This window comes from Camelus dromedarius, chromosome 18 (genome assembly GCF_036321535.1).
Source record: "Camelus dromedarius isolate mCamDro1 chromosome 18, mCamDro1.pat, whole genome shotgun sequence".
Taxonomy (NCBI): Eukaryota; Metazoa; Chordata; class Mammalia; order Artiodactyla; family Camelidae; genus Camelus; species Camelus dromedarius.
This window is the reverse complement of record NC_087453.1, coordinates 22444376-22459509: the sequence shown is the minus strand read 5'-3', so window position 1 is coordinate 22459509 and position 15134 is coordinate 22444376. Positions and strand designations below refer to the sequence as shown.

Below are 15134 nucleotides of genomic sequence, written 5' to 3'. Positions count from 1 at the left end.
AACGGAGCAATGTGCCGGGCACACAGTACCTGCCTGCTCTTTCCTCCCTCCCCCACCCCAGCGATCAGGGAGAAGAAAAGCGAAGTCAGTACCCATCCTAGCTGTTTATTGAAGGGGAAGGTGGGATGGAAAGGTGCAGGTTGGGGAGGGGTCGTGGGGGCACAAAGGCAGTAGGGCCTGTCTAGTAGGGGAGGACTGAGGACCCTCCCAGGAGGCCCCTCTACGCTGGTGGTGAGATTGAGGCGGGAGGGTAGAAGCTGTGTCCCGGGCGCCTCTTTCCAGCTGTCTTGGCGCTCCCCCTAGTGGTAGAATAGAGATGCTGCATCTGGCCGGGAAGACTGCAGGATGGAAGGACCCGTGCTTCCAGGAGAGCACATTTGTTACCAGGTGAGGTCAGGATCTGTGGATGATGGTTTCTAGGTGGGTGGACTTTGAGGGACAAAGGCATCCCACTTCTCCTGCCCCTTGGTTCTTAGAGACCATTTACGTACATGTCCAAAGTATCTTCTGAGTCACCTGGGACCATTAGACATCAGTTAGTCTCTCTGTGCCAAACATGTCCCATCCCTGGGGGTCCTCTGGAAGCCAGGAAGGTGTGGGGTTCTGCTCCAGCTGAAGAGCTGGCTCAGGAGGAATCTGAAGATGTGGGTCGAAGTTCCTGCAGGCTGACCGCCTCCCTCCTCCACTCATCTGTAACCTGGGGCCTGTAATAGCTCATGATGGGGTGGACTGACACCCAAATGCATGTAGAAAACATGCTGGAGAGGGTAAATGTGTTCACATCATCCTGGTCCAAGAGAGTATCAATGATGCATCCTAAGGCATCCTGACACAGCTGACAGAGGGAGGGGGCAGAGAATGACCCTTCTCCCCCTCCCCCTCTTTGCCTGTGGAGGGTAATACTTATATTCTGGGGAGAAAAAGAAAGCCCTGGAACTCTAGAATCTAGTCCAAACCCTTCAGAGTACAGAGGCAGGAACCAGTGGTCTGAGAGGGTAAGGAGCTTGCCCAAGGTCACACAGAGGAAAGAGTGGGGATAGGTTGAGAGAGATGTTTTCTGCCTCTGAATGGCCTTGGGAGGGAGGTGGGGGTAGGAGGTTTTGGGAGGACTCTGGTAAGGTTGGCATCTTAGATGAGTTAGTGCCCCGCCCCTGGGAAGGGACACAGGGATGTGAGCTCCAGACTTTCTTACCTGGAATGGGGCCTTCTGGGGACTTAGATGGAAAGGGTCCACTAAAAGGGAGAAGTTAGGGAGACAGTGGGAGGGTGGGGTGTGGTGGGAGAAGGAAGAGTCCAGATCCCAGATCTGGCTCTTCCTCTGGCTGTGTGGGCAGCTCAGAAGTCCCGCTTGGGCTGGATGGTCTGCGCAGAGGATTGCCCAAAGTGGCTGGCATCACAGAAGATGGGGGACAAATGCTGCTCTTGTTCATCCCCGAAGACTTCCACGTGGCCATCGGCATCAGTGTCCAAGGGTTCTGCCTTGGTGTCCGGGCTCAGCCAGCCGGTCATGGCCCAGAACAGGCAGATGGCCAGCAGGATCCCAGCCGCCATGCAGAGCGCTGTGCCTGCCAGGCGGCAGGTGCTCAAGGCCTGGTTGTAATCGGCTGCCCGCTGATCCAACACGAGGAACTCACCCCCTCCAATGCCCTCCAGCTTGGGGGGCACTGCATAGCCAGTGGTCAGGGCTGCCACACCCAGCAGCAGAAGCAGGGTCCCTAAGGACAAGCTGATCTGGAGAGAGGCAGACAGATTTGGAGGCAGTCAGGGTCTGCTGGGGTCCCAGGAGAAGGATCTCAACTGGACTTGAAGGGAATCCCTTAGTCCAGCCTGTAGAGATGGGATCACAGACACACCTGCTGGGCTCTGACTGACAAGGGGCAAAAACTCATGTTCTGTTTGGATTCTTGAGGTCTCCAGAGTAATTTCCTTCTCACCTCCCACCTAGAAGTTGGTTTCTGCCAACCTTGATTCTCCTTCCATCATTATTTGGATCCTATCTTACATCCTGCTCCATCTACCTTCCATCTCTATCCCTCTGTCGGGTTAACTCCTACACATCCCTTAGATCGCATATCAAACCTCACCTCCTCCGGGAAGCCTTCCAGGACACCCCTGGACTCGGTCAAGTCCCCTGCTCTGCATGTATGCAAACACTGCACCCATTCATTCTTCAGTTCATTCACCTTGGTGCACATTTGAACATGTACTTTGGTTACTGTATAAGTCTTGTCTGCCTGCTCCACTGGATTGAGAGCCAGGGATGCCATGAGAGCAGAGACTATGTCTTTTGGGCTCACTAGGTATCTTCCATGCCTAGTACGGTGCTGGGACAGAGCAGTAGCTGAGTGTTTGCAGAATGACTAAGTGAATCACAGCTAGGAGCTCCTCCAGGACAAGAAACACATTGTCTTAAATTCTATGTCCCCAAGAGCCTAGCACACACTACCTGGCAATAAGAAGATGCTCAGAAACTTATAATACACACTGACTTTCTCTTGGAAGTCTTCCCTGATCACCCCAGCACTGATAGCCTTTCCCCTCCAGACATCTTCTGTACACCTGGCCTGAGATTCTGCCTTCACCGCACAGGCTGGCACCTCATCTCCCCACTAGACTGAAGCCTTTTGAAAGCAGAGGTGAGGGGCCCTCTGCTTCAGTCTTCCCACAGTATTCACCAAAAAGCATTGTTGGGACCCAGCTCACTGCCACCTCCATACCTTTCTTTACCCACATTGTGCTTCCTTAGTGACCAGTCTCCGTGGCTGGTACGGACATCGACTGTTTCTCTCATGCCTTCTGCTGCCCTGGCAACAGTCCCCCAGTATATCACTGGGAAGCCACAGGAAGATTTAAGCGGGGTGAACCCCCTTCCTGCCAGTCAGCATATACCATCTACCATTCCCCCTGGCCACAGTAACTAGCTCAGGGCTGGGCAAGTGACCCAACCAGAGCCAAAGCAATACTAGTCAGGACTTCTGGAAATGAAGGGTGTTGCTTCTTTTCTGAAGGAAATACTGGAGGAAATTCTGATATTCCTCGTTGGTGGGGAGTGAAAGACTGAGGGTCAGCATGGGAGCAATCATTTGGAGAACATATGCGGAGAGTCTGAAGCTAATAGACTGCATGGGTGGAGGTATTATAGGGAGACTGAAGGAAATCTCGAGTCCTCAGTGTGATGAACTGCTGGATCAAACTCTGCCTGAAGGCACCCAACCTCTAATTCTATAAAATGAGCAATATTTTCCTTTTATTGTTGAAATTCATTTAAGTTGGGTTTTCTGTTCTTTGAATATGCAAGACTCCTTGCTGCTTCTCAGCCCCTTTCTCTCCACTGATCCCACCTCCTCCCTGAAACCACAGGAAATCACAGGAATTGTTCCTCCTCCCACTTTACCTTCCAGCACAGTGAGGGCCAGTGTCGGCGAGGGCATAGGACGGGACGCCCCTCAGGGTCATCACTGAGGGCGGTCCCTGCACAGTCCTCATAGAAGAGGTGCAGATAGGAGCGGACCCCATACCACTTGCCGTCTTCCACACTGGGGCCTCGGCTACAGCCGCAGGGATGGTCGCAGCTAGGCATCATGGGTCTCTGTCGGGTAGGCAAGGTTCATGGACAGAGGGAGGGGTCAGTGAGAGTTGCCCACGGTGACTCTCCAGGCCCCATGAATCTCTGTGCCTCACTCATCTCTCCACCCATTTCAGGCACCCAACACTCATAGCACACACAACCTGGCCTTCTGGAATCTCGGCCTGTCTTTCCCTAGGTACACTGAGATTGAGCCCATGCACTGAGTGCTTAGCGCAGGGCCTGGCAATTTATAGGTGGCAATAAATGTGCATGTTTACTCTGGAGGCCACCCAGCGCCTGGGACTGTGGGTCTGGAGCCTGACTGCCTGGTCTGGAATCCAGGATACCCCCCTTCCTGGCTACGGGATGTTAGACACGTGCTTTGATGGCTCTAGGCCTCAGTTTCCTCACATGTAAAACAGAGCCAATAATCATATGGGCTTCATACAGTTATTGTGTCCCATGCCAAAAAATGGTAGCTTTTGTGATAATTATTACTTTAACTTCTTCATTATTATTTTTATCATGAACTTTTTGAGCCCTGTGTCTGGAGTGAGAGATCCTCACCCCCATCTCCTAACATATCTCCTTAATCTCCCTGCCTTTCAAGGTACTCTGGGGGGTAACTGCCATGGCTGTTGGACACATGGCTATTGGACACTAACTTATCCAATCAGATAGAGCTCCCCAAGCTGCAAGGCCCTGTAAGACCCCTCAGAAGGGCTGCCCTCAGGAGGCAACAGTCTCCAAGTCACAGAGAATCTTGACTCCACAGGAGGTGAAAGTCAGGGGCCCTCGGGCTGCAGGGCTCTTAGTCTCAAGGGCTGTTAGATTTCTAGAGAAAGCTGTCTAAGGACCTTTCTATTTTGTCACAAATGGAAGCACTGAGGCCTAGGGAGTGGCAGGTACCTGTATACCCACACACCCTTAGGACTAAAACTGTTGGGGGTCAGGGAAGCTGGGGAAGGGCTGGACTCACCCCCACCCCATGGTGGCCCTCAGCCCCTCTGAGCAGCTTCAAACCAAATGAAGTAATGTGTCTACACTGAAGGGTGAGACAAATTTCTAGCCACCTCTAGTTTCCAATCAGATGTGGCCCTCCAATCCCGGTGTGAAGAGACTCGCCAGCATACGTACACACACGGCACAGAGAAACACACAAACCAGACACATACACAGATCGATGCACAGACACACAAGTCAACACAGACACACAAACACCACAAAGAGACACAGACAGGCACACGTGTACCACGTAGAGACACATACATCCAGACACACACCACACACACACACACACACACACACACACACACAGAGGCACAGCCACAGTATGTGCTGAGGTAATTCTTGGAGCCCCCATGGATCAGCACAAGTGCTCAGAATTGCTGCTGTTAAAGGCAGTCTATAAATCGCCGCTCTCCACAGCCCTCACCCAAAACGCAGGGGGGAAAGGGAAAGGCTGTTGAAGACTCCTCCTCCCCTCTAAGATTTCCTTCAGAACTGACAGACAATGGGAAAAGGCAGAGACCAAAAGAGAAAGAGAAAGAAGAGGCCAGAGGTCTGGGGAGAGAGAGGCTCTACCCAGGGGGCGGGGCTTTGCAGAGGGTGTGACCAGAGTGGGAACCACCCCAGGAGGAGGCCCGGGTGAGGAGAATGAAAGGGGGTGAGCGGGGCGGTCAGCGTCTGGGTATCGACCATTAGGGGAGGGGGAGGACAGGGTGCTCAGGGATAGTAGGCCTAGGTTAGCTTCTCCCTTGTAATTTAACATTTCCCTTCTCCAAATATACAGAATCACTCAATACTGCTGGCGATGGAGCTGGAAGGTGACCTTGACACTGCCTCCCCCTCGGCCTGGCTCGTACGCCTCCCTTAGGGTTGCAGGGAGGCGGTCTGGCGGTTAGGGCGAGGGAGGGAGAGGATGCTGAGGACCGGGGACCAGGGTTGCCATAGGAACCTCTGGGGAGCTGTCCTTAGGCGGGATGAGGGAGGAGCTCGGTGAGAAGGGAGCAGGAAGAGGAGGGGGCTACAGGGTCTAAGGGGTGGAGGCTGCGGCGAGGAGGCGAGTGGAGGGAGGCGCACAGGAAGATGACAGGCGCGAGGGCCAGAAGATGGATGCCTTTATGGAGCCTCCCTGATTTTTCCTTCCCAGACCCCTAGACCCTCCCACTCCAGCGCCTGGCGTTGCTCAGGCCGGGGGAAGGGGCGCCGTTCTGGGAGGCTAGGCCAGGGAAATCAGGCCAATTCCTCCCGCCCTGCACCGCACACAGTTTCTGACCCGACCGCCGGTTCCCTGGTCCAGATTAAGTGCATCCTTTCCCCTCGAGGGAAACCTAGGCAGAGAGGAATGGGGATGGGTTTTCAGCAGAGAGGTGGGTGGGGTCTCGTCCTCTGAGAACTCTGTCCAGCCTATCAACCCTGAGGTGTCTCTTGGCGTTGGGACTGGTGAGACCTCCACCCTCTGCTACTTCCCTGGGACCCCCTGCCCTTCCCAAAGCCGGAGGCACGCCCGGGCTGGGGCGCTGCCGTCCTGCCCCAGACCGGACACGGCCTGGGCTGGGGGTGCGGCAGGAGGAGGCGGGGGGAGGCTAGGGGGAGGGTCGGGCCGCGCCTGAAACAGGGCTGAGCTCACCTCTCCGTCTGCCGTCTCCGCTGATGGGAGCCGGAACGCTAGCAGAGCCAAAGCGGGTTGGGTCGGCGCCTGCGCCGCAGCTGGGGGGCGGGGGGGGTGACACGGGGTGTTGGGGGGGCAGCCCGCCCCAAGGGCTGGCTCTGCAGATTACGGACCCCTGCAGGATCGCGAGCCCCTATCCCCTTCCAAGAGTTCTTTCCTCTCCCTGAGATCCCAGGCCCCTCACGGGGACCCCACACCTTCATACAGTCCCTGTAACTCCTCTCCTGACTGTCCCACCACTTCCTTAATCTCCCTACCCTCTGACTGAAGACACTTGCCTTCACTGAGCTTTCATTTCCTCGCAGTATCCTCAAGTCTCCTCTCTGGGCCTCCATCTTCAATCTCCAGTACCTCCTCTAAGAATAATGAATAAATCTAATTACCCAACCCCCCCATCAAAAAAAAGTCTACAGAGTCTGGGCCTCCATCCCCCTCATGGAGCCCTTACCCAAGTATACAAACGCTCATCTCCTGGCTGAGCCCCATCCTCTTCACAGACGCCCGCCCGTCTCTCTCTCTGAGCCCCCACCTCTCCCACTGCATCCCTACCAGGAAGTCTCCTCCTGCTTGAATCCAGAGCCCCTAATCATACTGAAGTCCTCACCTTCTCACTGAGCCCCTCCATTCTCTCGATTCTCTCCCTCCTTGAGCCCATATCCCTTGCTAAGGATCGGTGCCCTCCCCGATCTTGAGAACAGAGCTGGGGTTGGGGAGGAGGTGAGGGGAGAGACACGTCCTTTCCCTTCTGCAAGGAACCTCCCTTCTCTCTCCCAACCTAGTTCTTCCCTGGGCAATGCGTCCCATGGCCCAGCTCCCTGGAGAGCCAGCCCTTGCCAGGCAGCCGAGTTGACTTCATTCCTTGTCCCACATTTGCTATGTGGTCTCGGGTGTCACCGCACCTCTCTGAGCTTCTTCTGGCACCATTGCACCCACATGCTTTCATGCCTTGTGTCCATTCTGTCTCTCCTTGGGCTGGGGGCTGGGGACACTGGGATGAATGAACACTGCAAGGTGGAGCCACATCCTTTTCATTCACTATTTTATCCCCATGCCTCACATGGCGCTTGGCACTGAGTAGGCAGCTCAGTAAACACTTACTAAACACAGACTAATAATAGCAAATATGTGATGATACTCGTTGTGTGCAAAGGGCTCTCTAAGTGCTTTGTGTGTAATGCTTACCCATTTAATTCTGTGTGTGTGTGTGTGTGTGTGTGTGTGTGTGTGTGTGAGTGACAGACAGAGAGAGGGAGAGAGAGAGAGAGAGAGAAGGAGAAAAGGAAGTCCTGGAGCTGAATAAATTTAGCAGTTGAATCAAACACACAGTAGAGAATAGGGAAAGCCCTAAGGAGCACCTGACAGGTATTTATAATCTGAAATAAAAGTCAGTGAGGTCATTAACATCTTTAAGTCTCACAGCAAATCCTCCACTGACCTCAAACCTAGGCCTCTTTCTATTCGGGGTTTGTATCCAAGTCTCCAAAAAAGATCCTTGGTCTTAGAATTTTGGGGAGGAGAAAAAGCAGAACTTGAAATTCATTTAGTCAAACCCTGAAAACCACTGAGGGTGAGAAACTGGGTTGCTAAGAAACCTCTGAAGATGGGGGAGAGAGTTGGTGTCCATTGCTAGGCAACCTGGAGGAAGCTAGGCAGACAGGTTTCGTAGGCTCCTGGGATGCCAGGCTGGATATGCCTTAAAGACTCCTAGTTCAACCACTTAACTGTACAGATGGCAGAACTGAGGCCTCAAAAGGCAAGGCAATGAACCCAAAGTTCCTCCAGTTTCTCAAGGAGAGGAAAGACAAATGGCCTGGGAGGGCACTGTCACTGGGGAGTGGCCTGTCATGACTGAGGCAGAGTTTTAGGGGAGGACTGGTCACTGAAGAAAACTTTGTAAAAGGAGTAAAGAAGTCAACTGCAAAGGGCCTTGAATGCCAGGCCAAGAGCTTTCGCCTTTATCCTGAAGGTGATGGGGAACCACTGAAAGGTTTTCAGCTGTGATTAGATTTGTATTTTCAAAGGATCCCCGGGGCTGCAATTTGAATGAGATGGAGGCCATTGGAGAGTTTTGAACAAAGGCGGGACATGGTCTGATTTATAGTTTAAACAGATCCCTTTGGCTGCTATGTGGACCACAAGATTGATTGGGGCAAAGGAAAAGGCAAATATTTCAGTGAGGTGGCTGGTACAGGGTACCAGGCAAGAGATGATGGGGTCCAGGACCAGGGGGGTGGCCATGGAAAAGGTGTGAGCTGATAGGACACAGGACGCATTTTGAAGTTAGAACCAAGAGGAGATAAGGACTATGAAGCTATGAGGAAAAAAGGAGTCAAAGATGACCCCGAGGTTGTTGGCCTTTGAGTAACCTGAGATGCGAAGATGAAGGTCGGGGAGCAGGCTTGGGAGGACTGTGGAAACCAGACTTCATTTTTAGACATGCCAAGTTTCAGGTGCAAGTTAGTTATCCCAGTGGAGATGACAAGAAGACAGCTAGACATAACGGGTCTGGCAATGTCAAGATGGAGGTATCAGTTCGAGAATCCACAGCTACAATAAGCAAATTCTAAGATGGCCCCCAAGATTCCCACTCCCTGGCAAGTTTACCCAACATAACTTTCTCCTCTGCATGTGGGTGAGACCGGGGAGTCCATGGACTTCACTCTTGTGATTATACGACACTATTGGCAAAGGTGAAGGGATTCTGTAAACATGATCAAGGTAAATGTGATTAGATTAGTTGGTTTTTAGTTCATCGATAGGGAGATTTCCCTGGATGAGCCCTTTAAAAGAGAGCCTTCTTTGAGCCAAGTGACTTGAAGCTGCTGAGTCCCCCTGCCGGCCTTGACACAAGACGTGCCACGCTGAGAGAGGGCCTGTGAAGAAAGAAACCGCAGGTGGCTTTTAGGAACCAAGAGTGGCACCAGCTGACAGCCAGGAAGAAAACAGGGGCCTCCGTCCTTTAACCACAGGGAACTGGGTTCTGCCCGCCATCACGTGATTATGGCAGCGGACACTGAGCTCCAGAAAGGAACACGGCCCAGCCAACACCTTGACTGTAGCGTTGAGAGACCCTGGGCGGAGAACCCAGGTGAGGCACACTTGGACTCCGGGCCCAGGGAGACTGTGAAATCGTAAATGCATGTTTTCAGCCATTAAGTGGGCGGCAGTATGTTACAAAGGAATAGACAACCAATACATGAGCGTATAGGTGTTTTTAAAACCCTGGAACCAAGATGGCTCAAATAGCGCAGACCAGGGGCCTGACCCAGAGATGAATCACAGCGCACGAATGGAGGGGGATTGGAGTGGGACACACCCTGCACCCCCGTGCCACCACCCTAGCCCCCGCCCGCTCTGCCATACTTCCTACCCCTTTCAGCCGCTAGGGGTCCCCAGAGTCCACTTAAGCAGGTCTCTCCCCACCTTTCGCAGGTCAGAATCCATTTCCTTCTGAGATGGGAGGAACCAAAGTAACAGTAAACGGTCTTTCGAGTCCCATTTCCCCTCCCCCACGTCACCTGGGGGAAACTAAGGCCTGCAAAGGGGAGGAGCTTTGCCCAAGACCTGCAGTGCTCTAGCACCGTCTCCGGCCAGGCCTTTTACCCCGCCTTACCCCCTCCGAGGGCATTCTGAAGGACACGGGCCTTGAGCCTCCTTCTCTCCAGCTGAGGCCCGGGGAGCGACTGCGAATGAGAATGACAATGGCAGAGAGCTCGGGCGTGACTCATGGGCTAAGGCTGGAGTTTCTGATTGATGCCGACTGGAAAGGGTGGAAAGGGTGGAAAGGGCGCAGCCCGGAGGTTGGGGCTGACCGTATGGATGGAGAAGAGACCCCTCCTGAAGGCGAGGGATTCAGAGGTGCTTCGCTGTGGCTGCTTGGCCAGTGACCCCCTGCCCTTTGTCCAGCCCCTTCCACCCTCCGCCGCCGACTAGGTTCTCCACAAGCAGACACTGAGACTGAGTTTGGGGTGCAAGATATTTATTAGGGATAAACACCTGTGAAAAGAAGAGGGGCGCAGCAGGACTGGGTACAGGAAGTCAAACTGCGCTGCTGGCCTGGCAAAGCCTCAGCCATCCTGGGAGGGCCCTGGTGTATTGGGGGGGGGGTGCCCCTACTGCCCCTGACTGTGTAATGCAACCTTGAACTAAAGCGGCAGGCTTTTCTGCCTGTTCTCACTCAGACTCCAGATGCAGGGTGCCCTGGGAGAAGCAGCTCTCTTCCACACTTTCTCAACTCTTTCTTACAGGTTTCATTTTGTTTGTGGCCATCTTGCTTCCAATCACAGAGGCTAAGAGGAAGCACTCACAGTCATTCCTGCAGCCCCAGGGCCTCTTTCTATAGGTGCCCAGTCCTCCCAAACCTGCTCTGGTCCTCTTTTAAAGCATCTATGGGTGTCCCAGTCCCCCAAACCCTCTTTGAATGAGGTCTTCACACTTGGCCTTGATTCTTACTGGGGAAACAGGCTTTGTCCAACCTTAGGAATTCACCAGATCTGTCTGGTAGAAAAATTAGGGGTACAGGGGTCAGGGGTTAAGAAGTTTGGAAATGCCTTGGCCTCAAATTTCCAAAATACAGTGGTAAGAATCTCAAGGACAGGAATCGCTGTGGCTTCTGCTGCTCCACACCATCTATACCGGGGGTAGTTATGTGCCAGGCACTGGGACTAACCCCATTACGCCAGACTCTGAGCAGACAGCCTAGCATGATCTGTAGACCCAAACAGGGAGGGAGAGGCAGCACCCTGAAGTCACACTTCACCAGGAGACACAACCAAACTTTAGGGCCCTATCTCTGACCTTGGTTCTTTGGAGGCCCTTTACAAGTTTCCTCCTCTGAAAAAAAATGGAGCAATACAATTTATGAAGCACATGTTAGGTACTTCTCATCTCACACATCATTTTACTCTGTGAAGCAGATATTATCATCCCCATGTTAACACATATGGAAAGAAGAGTCAGGGTCAAGTTAACTTGCTCACGGTCACACAGGTGCTCAGTGGTGGAGCCAGGCTTTGAGCCCAGATATTGTGGCCTAACCCTGCTTCTTAATCCTCCTTTAGGGCAGGGTCAAACTGGCCCCCTTGTACCAGGTGTGCCTGCACAATTGTTTCATTTGGTCCACAAGGATGTAACAATATTTGAGTCAGCTTTCATTTTGAAATTGAGACATTCACAGAAACATCCAGGTTTCCACCTTCTCTTGAAAAATCTAGCCCCCTGGTCTCAGTGTCACATTCCCACAGGGTCACAACTGGCAGGTGAGCAGCTGCTCCCCTGTAAGTGGCTCATGAAGACAATGTCTACCCAGGCTCTCTCATTCATTTCTGTTACCTGCCTGGCCTCTGTGGGGATGAGTCAGCCAACCTTAGCGAAGGCCAGGGAATCCTAAGATAGAGGGTACAGAGAGGCCTAGAGGGGCGGGTGCCTTCTTGCCCTGGAACCCCCAGGTCTTTCTGCATGATTTTAAATCACACGGACTTGAATCTGCCAAACTGTCTGGGGAGGGTTGAGGAAAGGCACAGACATGTAGAACCACAGGGCGAGATGGGGCAAATACACTTTATTCAGTCCTGGCAGAAGTCCTGCTGTGGGGCCAGTGCCCCAGATCAGAGGGACCCCTCCCCTCAGCTACAAGACTAGTTCTCCAAGACCACAGACAGTGACATCTTTTCACTCACATGACGTTTTCTGGGATTTTTCATTGTCTTTTTTGTTTTTCTTAAAAAAAAAAAAAAAGAGAGAGAGAAAGAGAGCGCGCGCGCGTGCGCGCGAAAAGGCCCAGAGCCGGAGCACCAAGCTTAAAGGAGGCAGCTGGTGGCTTTGTCAGCGACGGGAACGCGTGGGGCAGAGACCTGCAGAGACCCTGGGCAGGGGTCCCGGAGGACTCTGGGACCGTTTGTTCCTGAGATTTGTGTGTGTGTGAATGAGAGTGTGTGCACACCCGGGAGGGTGGACACACGCCGGTGAGATACAGGTAGTGAGGGCAAAGGGGGCGTGGGGAGGCCGGAGGGGCAGGGCTTTAACAGGGAGCTGGAGTATGAGGGGTAACAGCATCAGGGGCAGGGTTTCGGAGAGCACCCCGAACTGGACATATCTTCCTCCTATAGCAGCGCTAGGCGCAAATGGCCCACCACTACTCTGACACTCCCTTCAGTCTCACTGGCCCAGTCGATGGTCTCTCTCAAGCCGGGTGCTTTAAAGTGGGGCTCGTCTTGTTACTCCATCGGCTATCATACCTCAGTCTCAACCCCACAGTACCATTGTGTCTCAGATTCTCCCACTGAATACTGTCACTGGAGGCAGAGGGACCTGGGTGAAAGTAAGGGGCTTGGGGAAGAAGCCCAAGTGGGGAATGTGCCCTGATACGATACGGCACTTCCGGGGGGTGGGGAGCAAAAGGACCCTGTCCCCAAACGAACTGCTACATGTCCCAGTTCTGAGTTTTCTTTTCCTCTCGTGAAGGGTTTTCCCAAGAAAGACCCCAATTCCCAGGTGAGGGAAAGAAAGGGACGTTTCTGGGAACCAAGATAGGCTGTAGAGGCAGTCAAGCAGTCGGTGTGTGGGGGTGGGGGTGCACGTGGGTCTGGGAGACCCCGTAAGGTAAAAGGGGCTATGCCACTTGGGAGAGTTCCAAGCTCCAAACCAACCCTTTCGGGCCGGCTTGTCTCTTTCTCCCCCTTCCGAGTGCTCCTCCCATTAAGGCAGTGACGCCCCGTCGGGCTGAAAGGAAGCCGTGGCTCCTGGATCAAAAGATTTCTCAGGATCGCTCTATATCCGCCCCTCTTCTTCCCGGAGCGACTGACAGAGGCGTGCGGTTCGTCCCGGACCAGCCCCCTCCTCCCAAGAAGCATTAAGCATGCGCGAGAAGGGGGCGGGTCCCAGCGCTCCAGGGGGAAAAAGGAGCGTGCCCCTCCCCCTCCCCGAGAGGGAGGGGCATGGGAGGAGGGCGCGGGGCCGCCCAGCTGCAGCGCCCCTCTAAACAAGGGAAGAGGCCGGCTAGGCGGAGGCGGAGGGAGTCCGGAGCAAGGGCAGGGGCGTGTCCTCCGGCCACGAGGAGGGGCGTGTGCAAAATGGGGGAGGGGTACAGGTCTCTAGAAGAGGACATGAGGTGTATCGGAGGGGGGCTGGCTGCTGGTGGCTGTGCGGGAGGGGGCAAGATGGGGAGGAGCTTGGATGTCGGGGAAAGGATGGGGGTTGGGCTGCCTTGGGGTGTGTCTGCGGGGGAGGGGCATGTCTGCATTTGGGGGGATGGGCACGTCTAGGAGGGGGGAGGCTGCGCGGGAGATGGGGTGCCAGCCTCGGCCTCCGAGGGGCCCCAATACCTGATTCCTGTATGTAAACAGCTGGTTTGGGGGCGTGCGCGCCCCGCTGACGGTGGGCTCAGTAGGTGAAAACCAGGTCGGCGATGCTAGACGGGCGCCAGTCCCCTGCGATCATCTCGGTAACCTCAGGGGTGCAGTAGTCCGGGAACTCGAAGTGCGAAGTGCCCGAGGCGGGTGGCAGGTCCGGGTCGCGGTCCAGGGCGCTGCAGTCCAGGCCGGCGGGGCCAGGGGGCATTCTGGACAGAAAGCCCAGCGACTCCTCCCCCGACGCCACCGTCTCCTCTTCGCCTTCCTCCGCTGCCGCTACCTCCTCCTCCTCTTCCTCCAGCTCCTCGTCCTCCGACGGAGTCGGGGAGGCGGCGGTGACAGCCGGCCCCTCGCCCGACGGCCCCTGGGCACGCTCCGCTGGTCCCCTGGCGGCCCGCCCTGCCGGGACCATCCTCCACAGCTCTCGCCCGGGGGTCTCGACCAGGCGCACTTCCAGCAGCTCCTCCTCGTCGTCCTCGTCGTCGTCCTCTGGCGCCGCCGCGCCGCCCCCCAAAGGCCCTCCCGCCGCTCGGCGGCCCCCGCGACCAGGCAGCTGCGGCCCGGGCTTGAGCCGGCTGCCGCCACTGCCACTGCTGCCGCTGCCGGGGGGGCGGGGCCGCGCCTTGGCGGGCGCCCCCTTGCTCTTTTTGCGCGGCCGGTACTTGTAGTCCGGGTAATCCGCCATGTGCTTGAGGCGCAGCCGCTCCGCCTCCCGCACGAACGGGATCTTCTCCGAGTCCTGCAGCAGCTGCCAGCGGCGGCCCAGGCGCTTGGAGATCTCGGCGTTGTGCATGTCGGGCCACTGGTCCATGATCTTCCGCCGTTCGTGCTGCGACCACACCATGAACGCGTTCATCGGTCTCTTAATGTGGCCGCTCGGGGTCTTGCACCAGCCGGGCTCACGCGCCCCCTCCTCAGCCGGCCCGGGCCCCGGGGGCGGCGGCCCGCCGTCCCGCTTGGCCCTCGCGCCCCGCTGCTGCACCATCGTGCCTGGGCCCGGGGCCGCTAGACGCCGCCGGGGGCCGTCCGCATCCTCCGCGGCTGGGGGTGGGGGAGGAGGCAGCAGCGACGGAGGGGCGGCCCCGCCCCGCAGCTCGGCCCGGCCCCCGCGAGATGGGGAGCGAGGAGCTGGGTGCTTGGGCCCAACGGACGGCGGGGGGAGAAGGTCAGCGGCGCGGTCTCAGGCGGGCTCGGCGCGCCCCCGCCGCCTCCGGCAAGTTGCGCCCTGCTGCACGCCACACATTGTTTTGCGGGGGCAGAGGAATTGCACCCCCGGGCCCCCGCGGGCTCTTCTCGCAGCCTTCTGCTCGGCCGCGGCCGGCGCGCGCCGCTCCCCGCCCCGCCGTCTTCCAGTCTCTTTCTCCCCGCGCGGCCCCGCCGGCGCGCGCGCCACCCCTCCCCCTCGCCGTCTGCGGGCCGCTGCGGCGCGCGCGGGGCCGCCCCGTGTAAACACCGAGGTGCCCGCTAGGGCTGCGGCCGGGCCACGCCTCGCGCTCGGGCCGCGCGTCACCCGTTGCTGGGCAGAGAACCTGGTATTTGCATC

General features: G+C 56.0%; 2 protein-coding genes across 3 annotated transcripts; both read right to left on the bottom strand.

The window, feature by feature from the left end:
* Positions 1–97: 97 nt before the first annotated feature.
* Positions 98–6251, bottom strand: NRSN2 (neurensin 2). Of its 2 annotated transcripts, XR_004130953.2 has the most exons (4): positions 6201–6251; positions 3395–3589; positions 492–1731; positions 98–400 (listed from the first exon to the last, which is right to left on the bottom strand). XR_004130953.2 is itself a non-coding variant. In XM_031434029.2 (3 exons), exons 2-3 carry the CDS (start codon positions 3581–3583, stop codon positions 1336–1338), a joined length of 585 nt encoding a protein of 194 aa, XP_031289889.1. In that variant the 5' UTR covers positions 3584–3589; positions 6201–6251; the 3' UTR covers positions 98–1335. The 2 variants fall into 2 exon arrangements, 1 of the variants encoding a protein (XP_031289889.1); XM_031434029.2 differs by having other exon boundaries at positions 98–1731.
* Positions 6252–11787: 5536 nt separating this feature from the next.
* Positions 11788–14970, bottom strand: SOX12 (SRY-box transcription factor 12). The gene has a single exon (XM_031434028.2). The coding sequence runs from the start codon at positions 14574–14576 to the stop codon at positions 13623–13625; it is 954 nt and encodes a 317-aa protein (XP_031289888.2). The 5' UTR covers positions 14577–14970; the 3' UTR covers positions 11788–13622.
* Positions 14971–15134: the final 164 nt, after the last annotated feature.